Source organism: Marmota flaviventris, chromosome 2, assembly GCF_047511675.1.
Source record: "Marmota flaviventris isolate mMarFla1 chromosome 2, mMarFla1.hap1, whole genome shotgun sequence".
In the NCBI taxonomy this organism is placed as follows: domain Eukaryota; kingdom Metazoa; phylum Chordata; class Mammalia; order Rodentia; family Sciuridae; genus Marmota; species Marmota flaviventris.
In genome coordinates, this window is record NC_092499.1 from 118,851,147 (window position 1) to 118,868,087 (window position 16,941).

The following is a 16,941-nucleotide window of genomic DNA, read 5'->3' on the forward strand; positions in this document are numbered from 1 at the left end:
GGGGGTGCAAGTGATCCAGGGCCCAGCGGGAGCAATGCCACCCTTGGGCCCTGAGTCCTGCAGTCTCTCGGCCATCAGACACTGCTCTCTTAGAGCCTGCCTTCTGCAGATGGGTCTCCTCCAAGACATGGCCCAGCCAGCAGCCACCTAGTACCACTGTGCTTACCGCCTACCAGGTTAGACCACCCCTATCTCACTCACATACTTTTAGATATCTCCTCAGGGGCCCTGCAATGAGAAGGGATGGGGGGTGGGCTCTGACCATGCTTCCTGGGACTGAGGTGGTAAGTGGGCATCTGTGTCTAAGATGAGCTCTGTAAAAGCTTTGGGGCCTGCGGGGCCGGATCCTTAGCATTTTTAAATTTTATTATGACTGTGTTTGTTTAAATATATATATATATTTATATATATTTATAGCTCTATGTGCCAACCCCCCCACCCCCTTCCCCAGCCCCTAGTTTTTCCCCCTGGCTTTCTGTCTGGTGGCCGTGTAGGGCAGCACTGTCTGCGTGCTCTTGTCTGACACTGTCTGGGTGCTGCTGTTCCTTGTGACCCTTCGGGTCTGTTCTGGGGCCAACGTGGGCCCTGAGTGACGGCCAGTCAGTGGAGAGCGCCTTGTCTTGTGGGGGGCTGGGGAGGGCTTGAGGGGGGTCACATGGGTCTCCGTATGGGGCAGCTCAGGGGGCAGGCCCACCTCCTCCTCCTCTGCCTCCTCCTCACCGTCCCCCTCCTCGTCATCGCAGCACAGAGCATGGTAAAGCACTTTGTCACTGAACCGTACCCTCTCTCGTGTCCCTGGAGTTCGTTGGGGCAGCTGGCCCTTAATAGGGCCAGCACTGAAAGCCTCCTCGCTGGAGGAGTCGGGGGTCTCCACTCGTGGCCCATTGGGGATGGGCATGCCTCCATTCATGAGCCGGTAGTCAGGGCCAGGCCCTGGCCGCGTTGACTCAGGGCCGTCCACAGAATCTGAGGGTGTGGAGACGTCCAGGAAGGAGCAGAACTCCCAGCTGTCCGAGAGGATATCAGCTGTCATGAAGTCCAGATGGCCCAGGTCAAAGGGGCCACCCACGCCCGCCTTGTCGCTACTAGAGGTGCTGCTCACAGTGGCCGTGGTCCAGTCGTCTGGCTCCAGTTCAAAGTCGAAGTCAGAGGTTAGCTTGTCAATCTGGCTCACCACCTAGCCAGGGAAGGGGAGAGGAGATGAGAGGCGCCAGGTGGGGGCCTAGTACAACCTGGATATGAGTGTACCTCTGCCTTGCCCTGCTAGACTCCCTGGCTGGTAACCCTAAAGGAAAAGACTGGACTTGAAGTCATAGGTTTATGTGTCCTGTTGAGGTCCCAAAGGACCAGAATTGGACTGGGATGTACAGAATTTGTTCTAGCCTTTCCCAAAGGTCAGTTTACAAGTCTTCAGTCCCTTGGGTGGAAGGGGAGACTGCTTTCCAGCCCTGCAATCCATCCATTTACACTTTCCTGTCCCAAACAAAGCTGCTTCTGGGGAGCTGTTCGTTCAGGGCTTGATCCTCATTTGATTTGAGAGGGGGCCATTTAAGAGGGTTGAGAGAGTCCAGCAAGCCTATTCAGAGGCCCATCCATCCTCAGAGAGGAAATGATAGAGGGTGGCCATGAGAAGGACCCTGTTCAGGCTTCTTAAAGCATCCTGGACAGTTCCTGCTGCTGGTCACGGACTTTGCCTTGGCTACTACCCACCAGCCCTTCCAGATAAGAATAGAGGTGTGTGGCAGTGGCTGAGTTAGTTACTCCTGTGCCCCCAGAGCTTCCTCCCTCCTTGCCTTTCCTGTTCACCAATGAGCAGAGATCCATCCTGGCTTGTTGGGAAAAGGAATAAAGTGAGCATTATTTGGTAAGCAATAAAGAAACCATCCATCTTGGGCCCAGAGCTGCTTGTTAAATGCACTCAGGAGGCAATTCGGTTGTGGAGGTCACTGCACATCCTGCCCTGCCCTGCAAAAAGTGAAGTCCTGAGCCTCCATGCAGGTGGCCCTGCCTTAGGACATCCCCTTGCCTGGGCCTCTGTCAGCACATCAATCAGGGTGAAAGACTGTGAGGGAAAGAGAAAGGTCCAGTCAGAGACCTAGGGAGATGACAGAGCACAAGAAAGGAGAGAGAAGATTCAGTCCAAAAACAAAATAGCTAAACAATAAAACAAAGCAGAGGGACCCAGAGTCAGAGATAAAGAGACACAGCAAGTCATCTGGACCAGAATCCAGCGCCCCATGCCAGTTGGTGCTCTTTACCTGGAGTCACAGCAGTCAATTAATTAATTAACTAGGCCCTTAATTCAACAAACACGTATTGAAGACTACTGCTGTCAAGAAATGTGCTAGATGCTTGCCAAGGGGTGGGGTGGTGAGTGGCTAAGGTGAAAGAGGCAGTGGGCAAAAATGCTGTCAAAAGTAGCTGGGACCTGTGGGAAGACTGCTCCATCAAAAATTGGAGGTCAGGGGCAGGTGACCTGGTTGGCCCTTTTCCTCCCTGGGTCTTTCTCAATTTGTAAAGAGAGAGAGGAGATGAACTAGTTTTATCTCCGAGATTCCTCTACCTTTGGGATTCTAGGAGACTTGTGTTTGTAGAGGTGAGTTTAAGTTGTTTTGGGTGTCACTGCCTAGGAAGGTCCACTCACCACAGCCCCAGACCAGGAGTGGCTGAGGCCTGCAGAAAAGCTGGAGGAGTCAGGACACCAGACTTAGCTTAGACATTGCTGTGTGTCTTTGAGCAAGTCACATAAACTCTCTGCACGTCAGCTTCATTCACCACCAAGTGGGTGTGAGATTCCCAGCCCTGCCAACCTCCGCAGAGTGTCAGGAGGAACAAGGAGAAGGGCAGTGGAAAGACTTCAAGGAGCTTTGGGAATAAATGACATCATCTCCCACCTCTGACCACCTACTATGTGCCAGGCTTTCCTACCTTTCCTATTCCTGAGTGTCACCTCCACCCATGAGATCATTATGCTCCCTGCTGCTGCTGCTGCTGGTTCAGGGACATATTTTGAAGACCACTAGTCTGGGTACTGGGGATTTACTTCAGGTGAAAACACAAGCTGGGCAGCTCTACCCATCCCCCAATCCCCAGGGCTCTTGAGAAGCTTCTGCAGCCTGAGGGGTGGGGGGTGGTGCTGCCAGGAGGGATCTGGAGTGCAATGACTTGGCTGTGACCTCTCAGACTTCACAGAGACTAAGAGGAAGCCCTGATGCTCAGTGAGGATGACACCAACCAGCCTCAGGCCTAGACATGCTCTTCCCATCCAGGGAGCTGAAGCTGGCCACCTGCTCAGAAGGCCTTCCCTTTGGCCCTTCCCTTCTTTAGTGTGCCCCTCTTGGGTTCCACTTTGGAGGTATGGAGGAAAAGCAGAGAGGCACCTGGGTTCAAGTCCTAAATCTGCCTCCTCTTGGCTGTGGGAACTTAAGCAGATATGATAATACACCTCCAAGCTTTGGTCTCAGGCCTATAAAAAGGGATGACACTCCTCTCCTTGCTTGGTTGATGAAGATTAAACAGATTAAAACTGCAGAGTTAGGACAGCCAAAAACTTAAGAACCTGTGCTCTGGCCAGGCGGCTGTAATCCCAGCAGCTTGCGAGGCTGAGGCTGGAGGATCGTAAGTTCAAAACCAGCCTCAGCAAAAGTGAGGTGCTAAGCAACTCAGTGAGACCCTGTGTCTAAATAAAATATAAAATAGGGCTGGGGGTGTGGCTCAGTGGTCAAGTGCCCTTGAGTTCAATCCCTGGTACCAAAAAATCCCCCAAAAAACAAAAAAAAAACCAAAAGAAAGAAAAAGAACTTGAACTCTGGAGCCTGACCTGTAATGCTGGCCAAGTTACTTAACTTCTCTGTGCCTCTGTTTCTTTGTCAAAGGAGAATTCTAGTAGTACCTACTTGATAGGGCTGCTGTGAGGACTTAATGACCTAATGCTCTTGGGAAAGCATGTAGAAAAATGTAGCCTACCAATATCTGCTATGCACCACTGGGCAGGAGTGCATGTCCAGGTCCCTGGCATCAGGCCCAAAAGCGAATGGGAATCAGTTCTTCACCAAAGGAATGACACTCTAATAGGGAAATTTCCAAGCCTGGGGAAGAACACTGGAATATAGTGGGCCTTTCACCACCTTGACATGGGTAGTACCAATTTTGCCTAAAGCAGGTCTCTCTCTAGGCTGAATAGAACCAGAAGGTCCTATTAGCCAAATGGCTGTGAGGTTTGCAGGCAAATCTGACCAGTCTATTAGGTGGGGCAGGTCACATCCACTTAATCAATGATATAAATTTGGGTCAGAAAGGAAAGCCATGTGCCCAAGGGTACCTGGTTTCTACGCAGGGACCTGAGTCAGTCCCTAAACCTTGCTGCCCTTCCCTGGTGCTTCATCTCATGGGCCTCAGGGAGGGCAGGCATGGGGCAGGCCTTGTGCTACCTGCCTCTCTGCTTCAGATGTCTTGAAATCTGTGGTTTCTCTCTGTGATTTAATAATAATTTTGCCTACATGTAATTTGGGTTTGTCTTGGAGTACAGGGAAATAATTATATACACAGAAGGAAAGAGAGGGGGAGAGAAAAAAGTGGAAGCATAAAAATCATAAAATCATAGAACCTCAAAGTCACAAGGCTGGAGAGGCACTGTTGAGTCCACCTGTCTCATTGTGCTTGCTGATGGGAAACTTAGGCCCAGAGACTAGAAGGAGTGGAGCTGAGAACAGAAGTCAACTCCTGACTTCAGGGCCTTGCACCTTAAGACCAAGAATGGCCTACTCAGGAGAGACCAAGAGCAAGCACTAGAGAGGAAGGACAGGGCTGAAGGGTGTGATAGAACTCACTGGGGACCCCAGGCATAGCCCAGGCCCCTGTCCCAGGGGTGTCTCCAACCTCTGTTCTGGTCACAGCTTTAGTTTCCCTCTCCTGAACAACTGTACCCACCTAATTTTCCCACTGACAGCCTTCTCCATGCTATTGCATCCAGAGAATTTTCTGGTCACCCAACAGGACCACGTCACCCCTCTGCTTGCAGCCTTTCCCTGCTCCCCAAACTCCTGAGCCTCCCAAACACAATCCCTAACGTTCCCTTTCCTCTCCAGCAAGCAGGCTCCACCTTCCCAGGCCTGCCCTCTCAGTACCCCTCCGCACTCCACTGATCTCACATCTGCCTCTGGGCCCTCCCTCCTCTCCGACTCCCTACGTCTATCCACACTTCCATGAGGAAGCCCTGCAGTTGAGGGCAATATTTGACACTGGTACAACTCTGTACATACATGGTATGATACAGTTGATATCTGTCTCCCCGTGAAAGGCAGTGCTGGATGGGTTTGTTTTGCCCACACAGCTACAGACTGGTGACTAAAGGCTTCATAAGAACTGCTGGGGGCTTCTTTGTTAAGGAAGAGTTCCACAGTCTTAGGCACCTCTGTATTGCTTGGTCCAGTCTTCCTTCCAGCTCTGGCTTGAACCCTCTCTTCAAGGAAGGCACCTCTGTGCTCCCTAAGGCCCTACAGCCTGGACTGAGGACCCAGGAATGCCAGACCCAGCAAACCCCACCCCCACCTCCCCTGATAAGCTGCTGTCTCCTTCCCTCTCTTCCAGCTCCCCGGGCAGCTGGTTACATAACTGGAGACTCTGCATTATTTATGACCACTGATTATTTTTTAATTCTGTGATTACTTTGTTTATTATCTTCCTGGGGGGCTGTGGAGTTGGGGAGAGACAGAGTGAGCTGACCGTGATTCATGGCTCTCATCCTGCAATTTGGCCTAATTGGCCAGGGAGCTTCAGTGAATCTGTCCGAGTAGGAGAAAGCAAAGGGAAAAGAGGCAGGCAAGAAAAAAAAAATAATAATAAAAAATCCGCGCAATTCGTGCTGAGCTGTGGGTGATGCAGCTGACCCACTTTGGCATGGCCCTGTGGTCCCCAGCCTCTCCTTCTCCAGCTGCTTCCTGACTGGGCCACATTTATTTATCTCAGGCTCGCAAGGCCCTTGGCTTTCCCTGCCACCTTCATACACAACTCCTTGCCAACGGGACTGCACAGTGGGGCAACCAGGAAACAGGCTGCCACTATGCCTGCTTCCTGTGAAAATCAGGAGGGAGAGCCCTCTACTGCCACCCCAGGCTGAGGAAAGACTATGCTCACCCCTTCACCCTCGGGCTAAGGTGGGCAACTGCGCCTTTAAGTTATGTCTGTCCCAAGAATTGCTGATGATGTGGGAGATACAGGTGGTCAGCACAAGGATCCCCTTTGATCCCCCAGGGAGGAAGAAGCCAAGTACCTGCTCAAGGGGTGCTCAATATCTGGCAGGCCAAGGACAGAAGGATCCTGAACCCTGCCCTTGGGAGGTTTGGGTTGGTGGGCAACAGGAAGCAGCAGGGAAGCAGGTTCCCTCCCAGAAACACAACAGGAAGTTCTTGAAGACAGTATGTGATTCTCACTGAGGACAAATCCAGATTCCAGACCATGCTCAGCAAGAGGCCTTGGAGTTCACCCCTCATACCCGGTGTAACCTTAGCTTCTGCTCTCTTCCCTGCTCATTCTGCTCTAGCTGCAGGCTTCCTTGATGATCTTGAACATGCCGGGCACCTCTGCCAAGACCTGGCCCAGAGCTCCTGCTGCATGCCACGTTCTTCCCCTGGGTAGTCATTCACCTCCCCACCCTCTCCCCCACTTCCTTTGTTTTCTCTTCTTATTAGAGACTCCCTTCTTACCCTGTCACTGTCTCTATCCCCTTTTCTTGCTGGTAAAAAAATGGTAAGCAGGCAACACCAACAGGCCCAGGCCAGGAGGTCAGGACCTGGCTGTGACCCTGCTCCTGGCTAAGAAGTTGGTGTGGCTCCAGAAAACCAAGTTATACCTGGAAATGAGAAGCACGTCAGTGCTAGGATCATTAGTAATAATACCTAACAGAGGGCCAGGTGTGCCTCCCTGGTGGAGCGCTTGCCTAGCGCGCACAAGGCCCTGGGTTCTATCCTGTGCACCCCCAAAACAAAAACAAAAACATAACAAATATGGAGCTGGCTTTGGGCCCATTGTGGCTAAGCACTTTATGTATAATATCTCCTTTAATTCTCACAACAACCCTGGGACAGGGGGTGGGGGTGGTGTAAAATTTGTAAAACAGAAAGCACAGAAAGGTAAAGTAACTTTCCCAAGTTCACACAGGATGGAGCTCACATCTGAAGCAAAGACACGTGGTATATGACCTGTGCTCCTAGTCCCTGGGCTGTGCTACATCTCTAAATTAAGATCCATGGAATTTTGAGGAGCTTAGAAAGCCTGCTGGGACTGGCCTGGTATCCTGGAGTATTGGGGAACATAGGAAAAGTGAGGGCTAATTAATGTTTGACTGTCATATCCCTCTGTGGTACAATTTTAGCATTCAAAGCACTTTTGCATTTCTTACCTCACTTATGTCTTTTAAATGACTTTCCCCACCCATGGGATTGAATTTGCTCCCTGTTACCAGGGGAGCTTGTGGCAGAGCTAGAGCAGGGGTTAGGGAGAGAGAGGGAGGTACAGGCTAGGGAACTTCAAATCCTCTAGGAGTGTGAGTAGTGTTGGCTCCCCTCTCCCACATGCTAAGCCCCCAATGAATCCTTGCAAGATCACTATGAGGTACAAATCATCATTGTGCGCATTTCAGAAGTGAGCAAACTGAGGCTCAGGAGCTTGGGGAAGAAGTGCCTTGGTATCTCTCATCCATCCTACAGTGAATTTCAGGATGTATACTCAAGAGGATAAGAAGGGTATGCCATGATAGGGGTGTCTGGGGGCCAAGGGGCCCAGGACCTGCAGACAGGAGGAGGCTGGCAGAGGGGAACCAAGCTGAATCTTCCTCTCTGCTGCCTTGTTCCCCCATCAAGCATCCTGTGCAGCATCCCTGAGTCCTTTGTATGAGTTTTGCCTCCATATCCAAGTGCCCTGCCTTCCTGATATAAGAGCAGAGCTGGTGGGGACTGAGCAGATGCCACCCAGGGAGTGGGGTGTGATGAGGGAACAAACGCCTGGTCCCTTCTTGACCTTGGGTATGCCCAGATCCCCAAAGAAAAAATACCACACAATAATACTGTGGAGAGCCAGGAAGATCAGCTGTACAGTCCCTTTGGAGGACCAAGAGCCAAGATGACAGGCTCCAAGGAATGAATTCCAAACCAGAGCCTGGTTCCCCCACTTGGTAACCCCATTCTTGACATTCCATCCCATAGGAGGACAGGCATAGCATATCTTCTGCCTGGGCCTTCCTGAGTCTCACCTATTTTCCCTTGTCAATCACTCGTGTCCAGACCCTGCCTGGGGGATGAAGGAGCTTTGAGCCCCCCCACCCCCACAGATGGGTGCCATTGGCAGCAGGCAGGCAGTGGCATACGGGATAGACTCTGGTTGCCATAGCAACCTGCCAAAGTCTTGGGTGGAGGCACATGGCCTACAGGGTGTATGGGGGGAGGGGACTCATCTTCCTCTGTCCTGTCTCAGGCCTCTGGGCTGCATAGTCCATGCCTGGAAGCTCTGGTGTGGGAGGCATGGGAGTAGGTGAGTGTGACAAGGGAAGGGGAACATGTAGACACTCTGCAAATACATCCCAATGCCATAGCATCAAAGCACAAGAAGTCCCCTGTCAAAATGCAAAGAGTCACCCAGTAATCCACCTGCTGAAGACCCAGAATAGGTATCAGGAACTTGAATTCTAGACTCAGTTCTGCCCCTGGTAGCTGCATGGTCTTGAACAAACCCCTATCACTCTCTGGTCCTCAGTTTCTTCAACAGTAAATGTACAGGGCTTGTCTGGATTACCTGCGAGATCCCTTCAAGATCTGGATGACTATGCTAGAGAGAGAGGGGATGCAAGCACCTGGAAGATGCTCAGTTGGGAGTAGGCCAAGTTGTATCAAGGTTGAGACCCAAGATTAGAGTCAATCTTGGGTCCTTCTGCATGGGCCTGCTGGGGCATGGGTCCCAGGCTCCTGTCCAAGATTGAAACTCTGAATAGGTCCCGTGGCCCTGATAGAATTAAAGTAGCCAAAGAGGGTGGGAGAAGTTATTATAATCCTTTGGACTCATAAGGTTGGAGGAGAAGGGACTGCTTGGGGGGCTTCTAATTGTACTTTCTAATTGTACTACCAAAGATATTTAGCCCACACGATGGCCAGCTTAGTCCGTGGGCAGAAGAACCCCTGCTTCTGTCTACCTGAGGCAACAGTCATTCCTACCTCCTGAAACCGGATTTCCTGGCAGGCTCTATGAGGCTGATCCTGGACAGAGGGGCTGCCCAGCCCAATAGTAGTTCCAGGAATCTCTGCAAACCCACCCCCTCCCCAACTCTGAACACAGTTTCTTCCAAAAAACTCCTGTTCCTTGGCTCAGACCAGTCTGGAATGCTATGTTGACAGTCTGGGACTGGTACCCATCATCACTCCGCTTCCTCAGCCCTCCTAGAGCCCCTCTCCTCCCTGCGCCCATAACCCCAGCTCAATCACTCTCCCTGCTATCTCTGTAGAGGCCCTGGTTACAAGGAGTTGAAATTTGCCTAAAGCCCACCTGGCTGGTGTAATGGCACCCAGCAGGCAAATTCAGGCCAGCGGCTCAGAACGCTGGTCATGCATTTTGGGCTTGAACACAGCCCAGGGGGCAGGGCCGACGACTTGTGTACCTCATTACCCCAGCGATGTGGGAAGCAGTAATTAAACCGGGCTCCACTTAGAGAGACAGAAAGGCACATACACATTCCCAGCATTTCTCAGTGACTTTTCAGCCTTGGCAAAACCATTCAAAAACATCCCTCGTGGCAGGGGAACACATCTCCTTAGAGGAGATCCTTGCCCCTGCCATTGTACACGAGGAACCCTGATGTCCACTAGTGCCTAGGCCCATTCTTACCCCAGGACAGGGAGGGCACGGCTGGTTTAATTTTTCCCCAATCAAGTGCTCTGAACATCTGTGTGATCTCTGAGGTGATGCTTTCAGCAGGGCCTCAAGCAGTGGGAATTGACTAAGTAGAGTCATCCACACTCTAGCAGGGCCTCTATGACCAGCTCAGTCTATGAGGTAGATGGTAAAGTCAAGAGTCAGCTCAAGTCCCAGAAGAATATCTCCTTCTAAGAAGCTACAGTGGAATTAGTTTTTACTGGCCACCTTGGCGACCCTAAATACTAACCATGGGGCTGGGCCCACTGACATGCTGCCCAAGCAATCTCTGCAGCACTAAGACCCTACAGCTCTAGGGCATGGTAACAGTTTTGGCAAAGTAGATTTGAGGAAAGGAGAATGAGAAGAAAAGAGGTCCCCAGCAGAGTGATACATATGCACATGGCTTGGCACACTCAAACACACATACATGTTTTGGTGCCAAGCCCAGGAAGGCTGGTCTAAGGTCTGTGTGGCTCCTGTACACCCCTCGCTTACCTCCCTCAGCTCCTTGGCCACCTCCTTGAGCTCCCGCAGGATGCCTTCAAGTTGCCCGATGACCATCTTCATGCGCTGTCGAATCCTCTCTCGCTCACCACCACTGCTGGGGTCGTCACTGGGCTGCCCGAGGTCCGGGGTGCCCCGAATGTTCATCCTTCACCACCTGGCCGCAGGCCTGCCCATACTCCCCCCAGTCGGGCACACACTGTGTCTTCCTCGAAGGAGCCCCCCTCAGTCGGGCAGAGCTCCACATCTTAACGGCCCCCCAGCCCACCCTGGTACTGGGCAGCCCTCACCCAGTCCCTGCTCCCTGCCACTCCGCCTGCTCTTCCTCTGGGTGGGAAATGAACACCCAGAGGGAGACAGAGTCTAACAGAGAGGGTCAAGGTGAGGGCACAAGAGGGCAAGGGGAGGGGCCTTGGGTCCCAGGAGTGGCCTCCAGGACTTGAGACGCCTGTGGGTATACAGAGCTGTTCTCTGCCTGAGCCTAGATACCAAGGCAGGGGGATGACTCTGCAGGGACTAAGGGTAAGGGATGCCCTTGGGATGGGGGAAGGCAGCAGCAATCCCCTCACAACTCCTAGGCAGTTGCAAAGGCAGAGGTCTCTGGATGCAACTGACACCTGCAGAGGGATGAGCGCCCGCCGGGGTCTTCCAGATGTGGAGGGGGTTCCAGATGTGGGCGGCTCTGGAAAGGGAGCTGGATTGGAGGAGGGCAGCCCCCTGCAGAGACAGCGAGCCTGGCGTCAGCCCTCCCAGGCTGCAGCACCAGCCAGCAATGCTGCTTCCTCCTTCCTCTCCCCTGTCTGCATCTTCTCGCTGGGGATTTATTTATTTTTTTCTTTGTGGGGAGGGGTGGTAGAAGCAAATGCTTTTCAGCACACCCCTTCTCTGGCATGGGGTGGGGGAGCCCCTGCTTTAGAGGCATAAGTCCTCAGCCTCCTTTAGGGCACCCTGGCCTGGGTTTCCCCAACCCCCACTCCCCCAGTCAAGCCTGACTCCGCTGGTACACCAGAGGGCCTCTCCCGTCCTCCCTCCTCCTCCCAGTGCCCCCAGGGTGCCCTCGTTCCCAGCGGACCCTCCCTCCCCTAGCGCCGCCTTCCCTCAGAAGCCCAGCTCCAGCACTCACCAAGGGTGGGGGCACCGGCCTTCCCTCCAAGCAGCGTCGGGGGCCAAGCCCCAAGACGAGGTTGGGGGGCCCCCAAGGCTCCCTAGGGCGGACTTCTCTCTCTGGACCCTTCGGCCCTTGGCCTCAGGGAGGTTCTCCGAGCCGCGGCCGGAGACATCTGGGCGGTGGGAGGGGGCGGGGCCTCGGCGCTCCAGGAAAGGGGGCCGGCAAAATCCCCCACAGCACCCGCCAGGCTCCGGGTCCGGAAAGAGCGAGGGTCCGGCGGGCTCCGGGCTCCAGGCCACAGGTGACTCGGGCGCAAGGCGGCCGAGACGACGCCGGGCCGGTCCGAGCGCGCGAGCCAAAGTCGGAGGGCTGGGAGGGCGCCGGGATCCCCTCAGCCCACGCCCGGCATTCCCCGGGCTCGGCACTGTCCGGGATTCACTCTGTCCAGTCCAGATGGGCCGGGGCCGGGCTCCGCGGTGGTCTGCCCTGCCCTTAGTGAGCGGCACTACCAGGCGCCCAGGACGCGCTCAGCCTGGACACACAATGTCCGCGCTCCGGCACCCGCGTCGCCCTGGGCGGCCGCGAGGATCCGATCAGCCCAGCCCCGCGGTCTTCCCGGAGCGCGAACGCTCCCAGGGTTCAGGCCACGATCCGAAAGGTCCGGAATCCGCCGGGTCCCCGGGAAAGGGCGGCGTCTGCCGCTGGGACCCCGTCTTCCCTCGGCGCGGCAGAGAGCGCGCGAGGCTGGGGGCCTGGCCCGGCTGGGTTCGGCGGCCCGGGCGCGGGCTGGAGCGGCGCCCGGCGGAGAAGAGAGGAGGCAAGAGGCGGCGAGAGGAGGCGAGGGGAGGAGGCGAGGCGAGGGGATGAGGGGAGGGGCGCCCGGAGGGCCGGGCCGGACCAGGGCGCACGGGGCTCGCAGCCTCCGCTGGGCTCCCGCTGCCTCCTGCCCGCTCCCTCTCGGCTTCCTGCCTCGCAGCCCCGGGGCGCCGGGTCGCTGCAGGTGGGACAAACAGGCGCCGGGTTGGGGCTGGGCCTCTCTTCACTGCCTCGCTCTGCCCTGCCCCACCGGGCTCCGAGGGCCTGGGCCCGCTCCCGAGCGCCGCGGCGCCGCGCCCGGCCGCCCCCGGCCCGCCCCGCTGCCCCCCGCCGGACTGGCCGCCCGGGCGGGCGCTGGCTCCCTCAGAGGCCGCCGGGCTCGCTCGGCTCCGCTCGCCTCGGCGCTGACAGGGAAGGGGCCGGCCCGGCGCGCCGGGAGGGAGCTTTTAAAGCGACACACACGCCTCCCAGCGCACAGCGCACAGAGCGCGAGCCGGGGGGTCTCGTCACCCCAGAGAGGCGAAAGGGGCCAGAGGCGGGCTAGCCTGGCCGGACGCTCACCGACCTGGGGCGCTGAGGGGCGGGGACTAGGGACTTAGTTCCTTCCCACCTTTCAAGACACTTCATCAGCCTCCTTCCCTCTTTGCGGTGTACCCCAAGCTTCGCTTTGGACTGTTTTCTGCATCCAGACCCCAATTACCTCCGTCATACCTCAAACCACCCCAGACCTTAGCTTAAATTATACTAACTCAGAAAATAGAATACAGCGAACTTTTACTGAGCACCTACTGTGTGCCACTGCTCTGGGGTGTGTGGGGCGGGTTTGGAGACAACCGCCAGTATCAGGTATTTCCTTGGGCTCTTCACCCATTTCCTCAACATTTATTCATTACCTTCTATGTACTGGGTCCCATTCTAGGTTCTGAAATCACCGGAGAGAAAAAGTAGCACTTAGGAAGATCACAGAGTACAACAACACTCCTGAGCAAAATGAGGGGTGGTACATGCAGGACAGAGGCAAGTTCTAGAAAGTTCTAGAAGCAATGGTAACATCGGTGGGGAGGGTAGAAGGAGTATAGGCCAGGTCTGGCACGTTCTCTCAGGAAGGCAACCTTTGTGCTGCATCTCAAAGGAGAAGTAGGAGTTACCCAAGTGACTGTCAGTGTGGAGGAGGTGGGGATGGCATTCCAAGCAGGGAGGAGGGTGGGAGCAAGGGCTCCAAAGCAGAAGCCAGGGAGGGGGAGTTTAAGTCAAAGGTGGCCTTTTAGTTCCTGTTTTGACTGCTCTGTGGGAAGTGGATTAGAGGAACACCAGATCTGGAGAGGCTAGGAGGGCCATGGTTAGGAGCTTGGATTTTATCCTGGGGCAGAGGGGACCGAGGATGCTGGGCTGGAAGCTAATCCCCCTTGCCTTCCTAGGAGATCCCTCTTGGTCTCCCTGGATGGTGGATTGGAAGAATAGACCACAGGCTAGTGTTATTTTGATCACCCCCCCGGTTATTTTGCTGCAGCAAGCCGGACTGCGGCAGGCTAGCAGATTCAGAAGCTGTTTAAATGCCTTAGTTGAGGGAGGCAGGCCAGAGTGGCAACAGGGATAGAGAAGGAGGCCGCTTGGAGAAATCTTTTAGAGCATGGAGGCACTTAGAGTCTCACTGAACTTTGAGAAATGTGGTGGGTGCAGAATGCCTCCAGCTTCTGATTTGTGAGACTGGATAGGTGGTGGTGCCACCATCTGAGTCAGAGAACGGAGGGGAATCCCAGGTCTGGGGTGAAGAGGAGGAGTTTGGAACAGGTGGAATGATACTGAAGACTGTCTATAGATCCAAGCTCATAGCAGGGGCTGGGCTCCAGAGTAAATAGTGTTTTGTTTGGGACTCCTCATTAGAGGGGTGAGATTAAGCAGGCTGATTGTGTAACAAAAGCAGTAGGTCCAGCTGGGAGAGGTGTCCATGAGCAAGATGGAGAAGGAGCCATCAGGAGGCAGAGGAACCAAGAGGGTGGAGAGTCCTATGGGCCTAGGAGGAGGGGTTTGGAGGAAGTAGGACTCAGTGCTGTCCAAGACTGCAGAGGACATGAGAGAAGGAATGGAAAGTGTTCACTGTCCTTGGAGGCTACTGGTGACGAGTCAGGGGCAATTTGGTGTGTGTGTGGGGGGGTTGGTGAGAGGAGCTAAATTGTTGGGCACTAAGGACTGAATGGCTGGTGGGGAACAGAAGTTGGTGAGTGCAGGTGACATTCTCAGAAGTTCAGGTGACAGGGAAGTAGTGCTCCTGAGCTGGAAACAAATGAGGACTTGGGGGATGGGACTGGAGGTGGCTTGAGGCTGGCCCACAGCAGGCTTGGATTTTAGGACAGTGATGATGTGGGTACTAAGGGTTTCATTTGGCCTTTGAGTTCTCTCAGACGTGTATTTCCGGGGGTCTTGTGCAGGCACTGGGTAACTCCTACATCTTTGAGGGTCAGTGAAGAAGGACCAGAGTTGTATAGATGGAAATCCAGCTGCCAGGGTGGGGGTAGATATTCTCCTGAGGAAGTAGATTCACAGGGCCCATCAGTCACTTTGTTTTAAATTGTGGTAAAATACACATAGCATAAAATTTACCACTTTAACTATTTTTGAGAGCACAGTTCAGTGGCATTAAGTACTGATGTGGGTGGCACTGGAAAGGGGGCTGGATGAGAGGAGTGGAATCATTCCCACTAATCACTTTTGTGGAAGCTGTAATGCTAAGGGATAACCAACATCAAAAATGGACTAAGCTTGAAAAAAATAAAATAAGTTGCTAGTCCTAGGTCTGGAACTCTCGTCCTCATCCAGAGTGGGGGATGTGTGTCTGAACTGTGAGTGTTAGGAGTCAGTGAGCTTGTTTTAAGAGTAATACCTAATTATTCATCAATGAGAGCTTCAGTCTCATTAATGGAAGAGCGGTTCTTAGAAAAAAGGAGATGATATTTCTTCTATCATCTGTGTGGCTCAAACTATGCCTACCACTTCATTTCACAGGCTGTGTGCACAGGAGGGCAGCCAGGATGGAAAGAGAACTGGTATACAGTACCCTGAAGAATGGTTGGACTGGTCAGGGCAGACTGAAGACTCTCAGAGAAGTCTCTGATTTAGATCTCCAAAGGGCTGCCATAGGCAAGAGGGAATAGGCAGGATCTGAGGGTTCTCAGGCTTGCCTTCCTGAGAGCCAGCCCCATCCCTGCCTATCAGCTCTACTCCCTTGTGAGGCTGTAAACTCCCTTTATGATGTCTGCCCCTCTCACATGGACCAGTAGAGTGGAGTGTGACAGCCAGTGATTCTTACCTCTCTAGCCTGTTTTCCACCATTCTACTTCTGGCATCCTTATCCTTTAGGAAATTCCTCCCTGTATCATAATGCTGGTGGATTGTCAGTTCAAGTACCCACTACTTCCACCCATCCCTATCCCACCATGACCAGGTAGTCAGGTAATCCGGAATGTACCAATCACAGAACCCCATCCTCTAGCAACAGTGATTGGTCTAAGGGATGAGCACAGAATCCAAGGAAGACCAATCAGACTCTTTCCCTGGGATTGGTATGTAAATAAATACCTCCTGGAGAGCTGTCCAGCACTAAATTAAACAGCTCTTCCTAAGGTGTTGTGCACAGGGCTTAGTATACATTCAATAAATATCAGCTGCTGGTATTATCCGTACTGGGGTTTGGGATAATTTTCTGAACACAAAGTTTGGGATGAGTGGCTAGCACCATAGGCAGACTTTTTATAAATCCCCCAAAACAGGGGTTGCAGAGGGTGAAATCTGAGTCACCCAGGAAAGGCCACTTCAGAACAACAGTATCCCATATGTGGCTGGACATAGGCAGGGCTCCCATTGAGGAAGCCATGTCTGAGGACATTTCTGCCATCTTTCTGTCCACCCTCATCCCTGCTGTGGAATTTCTTAAGGGTTTTCCAGGCTCCCTGCTTTCACTGCCTCACCCCCAACTCACTTCTCAAACCTTCTCACCTGTTTTTATTGTCCTTGCATTGCTGTCCTGTTTGGGGGAGGATGGTAGAATCATCCTCCCCAAACAGAACCTCGTTCTTGCTAACAACAGTGAACACTTTTCTTCCCCTGGCCAAAGTTTTTGGGATCCCTGCCCCTGCTGACCTCCTCCTGCTTCCTGGCTCCCTCTCCTTGGTGGCAGCATGACTCATGACTTTCCTGATTCCCTTTCTATGACTCTGGCTGCTGCTTCTCAGTTGGACTCAGGGTTCATCTTTCTCTGGTTCCCTAGAAGTTGGTAGTCCTTAGGATTCTCAGCTAGGTTCTCTTCTCATGCTATAACCTGCCCCAAGGGAGTTAGCTCTTCCATATTCCCTAAGAGTCTTTGATTTCCAATTTGCTCTCCATCCAGAAGGTTCAGGTCATATTGCTACCTGTCTGCTGGACTTTTCCATGAAGATCTCCTGTAGGCACCTCCAATTCCATGTGCCCAAGTCAAAACCCTTTGTCTTTATCCTCAAATGCATCTTCTTTAGTCTTCCCCATATCAAAAAATACCACCCCCACCCCTCCATGTACACCACAAGCTTGAGATCACCCTAGACTCTCTATCTCCCCCTCTCACATGTAACTAATCACTA

General features: G+C 53.5%; 1 protein-coding gene across 1 annotated transcript; it reads right to left on the reverse strand.

Annotated features, from left to right (window-relative positions):
• Positions 1–454: 454 nt before the first annotated feature.
• Insyn1 (inhibitory synaptic factor 1) lies at positions 455–12,157 on the reverse strand. The gene is made up of 3 exons (XM_027923293.2): positions 11,528–12,157; positions 10,396–11,121; positions 455–1,177 (listed from the first exon to the last, which is right to left on the reverse strand). The coding sequence occupies exons 2-3, from the start codon at positions 10,549–10,551 to the stop codon at positions 455–457; spliced, it is 879 nt and encodes a 292-aa protein (XP_027779094.1). The 5' UTR covers positions 10,552–11,121; positions 11,528–12,157.
• Between the last annotated feature and the right edge of the window lie 4,784 nt (positions 12,158–16,941).

Excerpts from the sequence above, each read along its gene's own strand:
- Insyn1 (XM_027923293.2), bottom strand. The coding sequence starts at position 10,551 with ATGAACATTCGGGGCACCCCGGACCTCGGGCAGCCCAGTGACGACCCC. Across the intron at positions 1,178-10,395 it reads TGGCCAAGGAGCTGAGGGAG|GTGGTGAGCCAGATTGACAA; the intron begins GTAAGCGAGGGG and ends TTCCCTGGCTAG.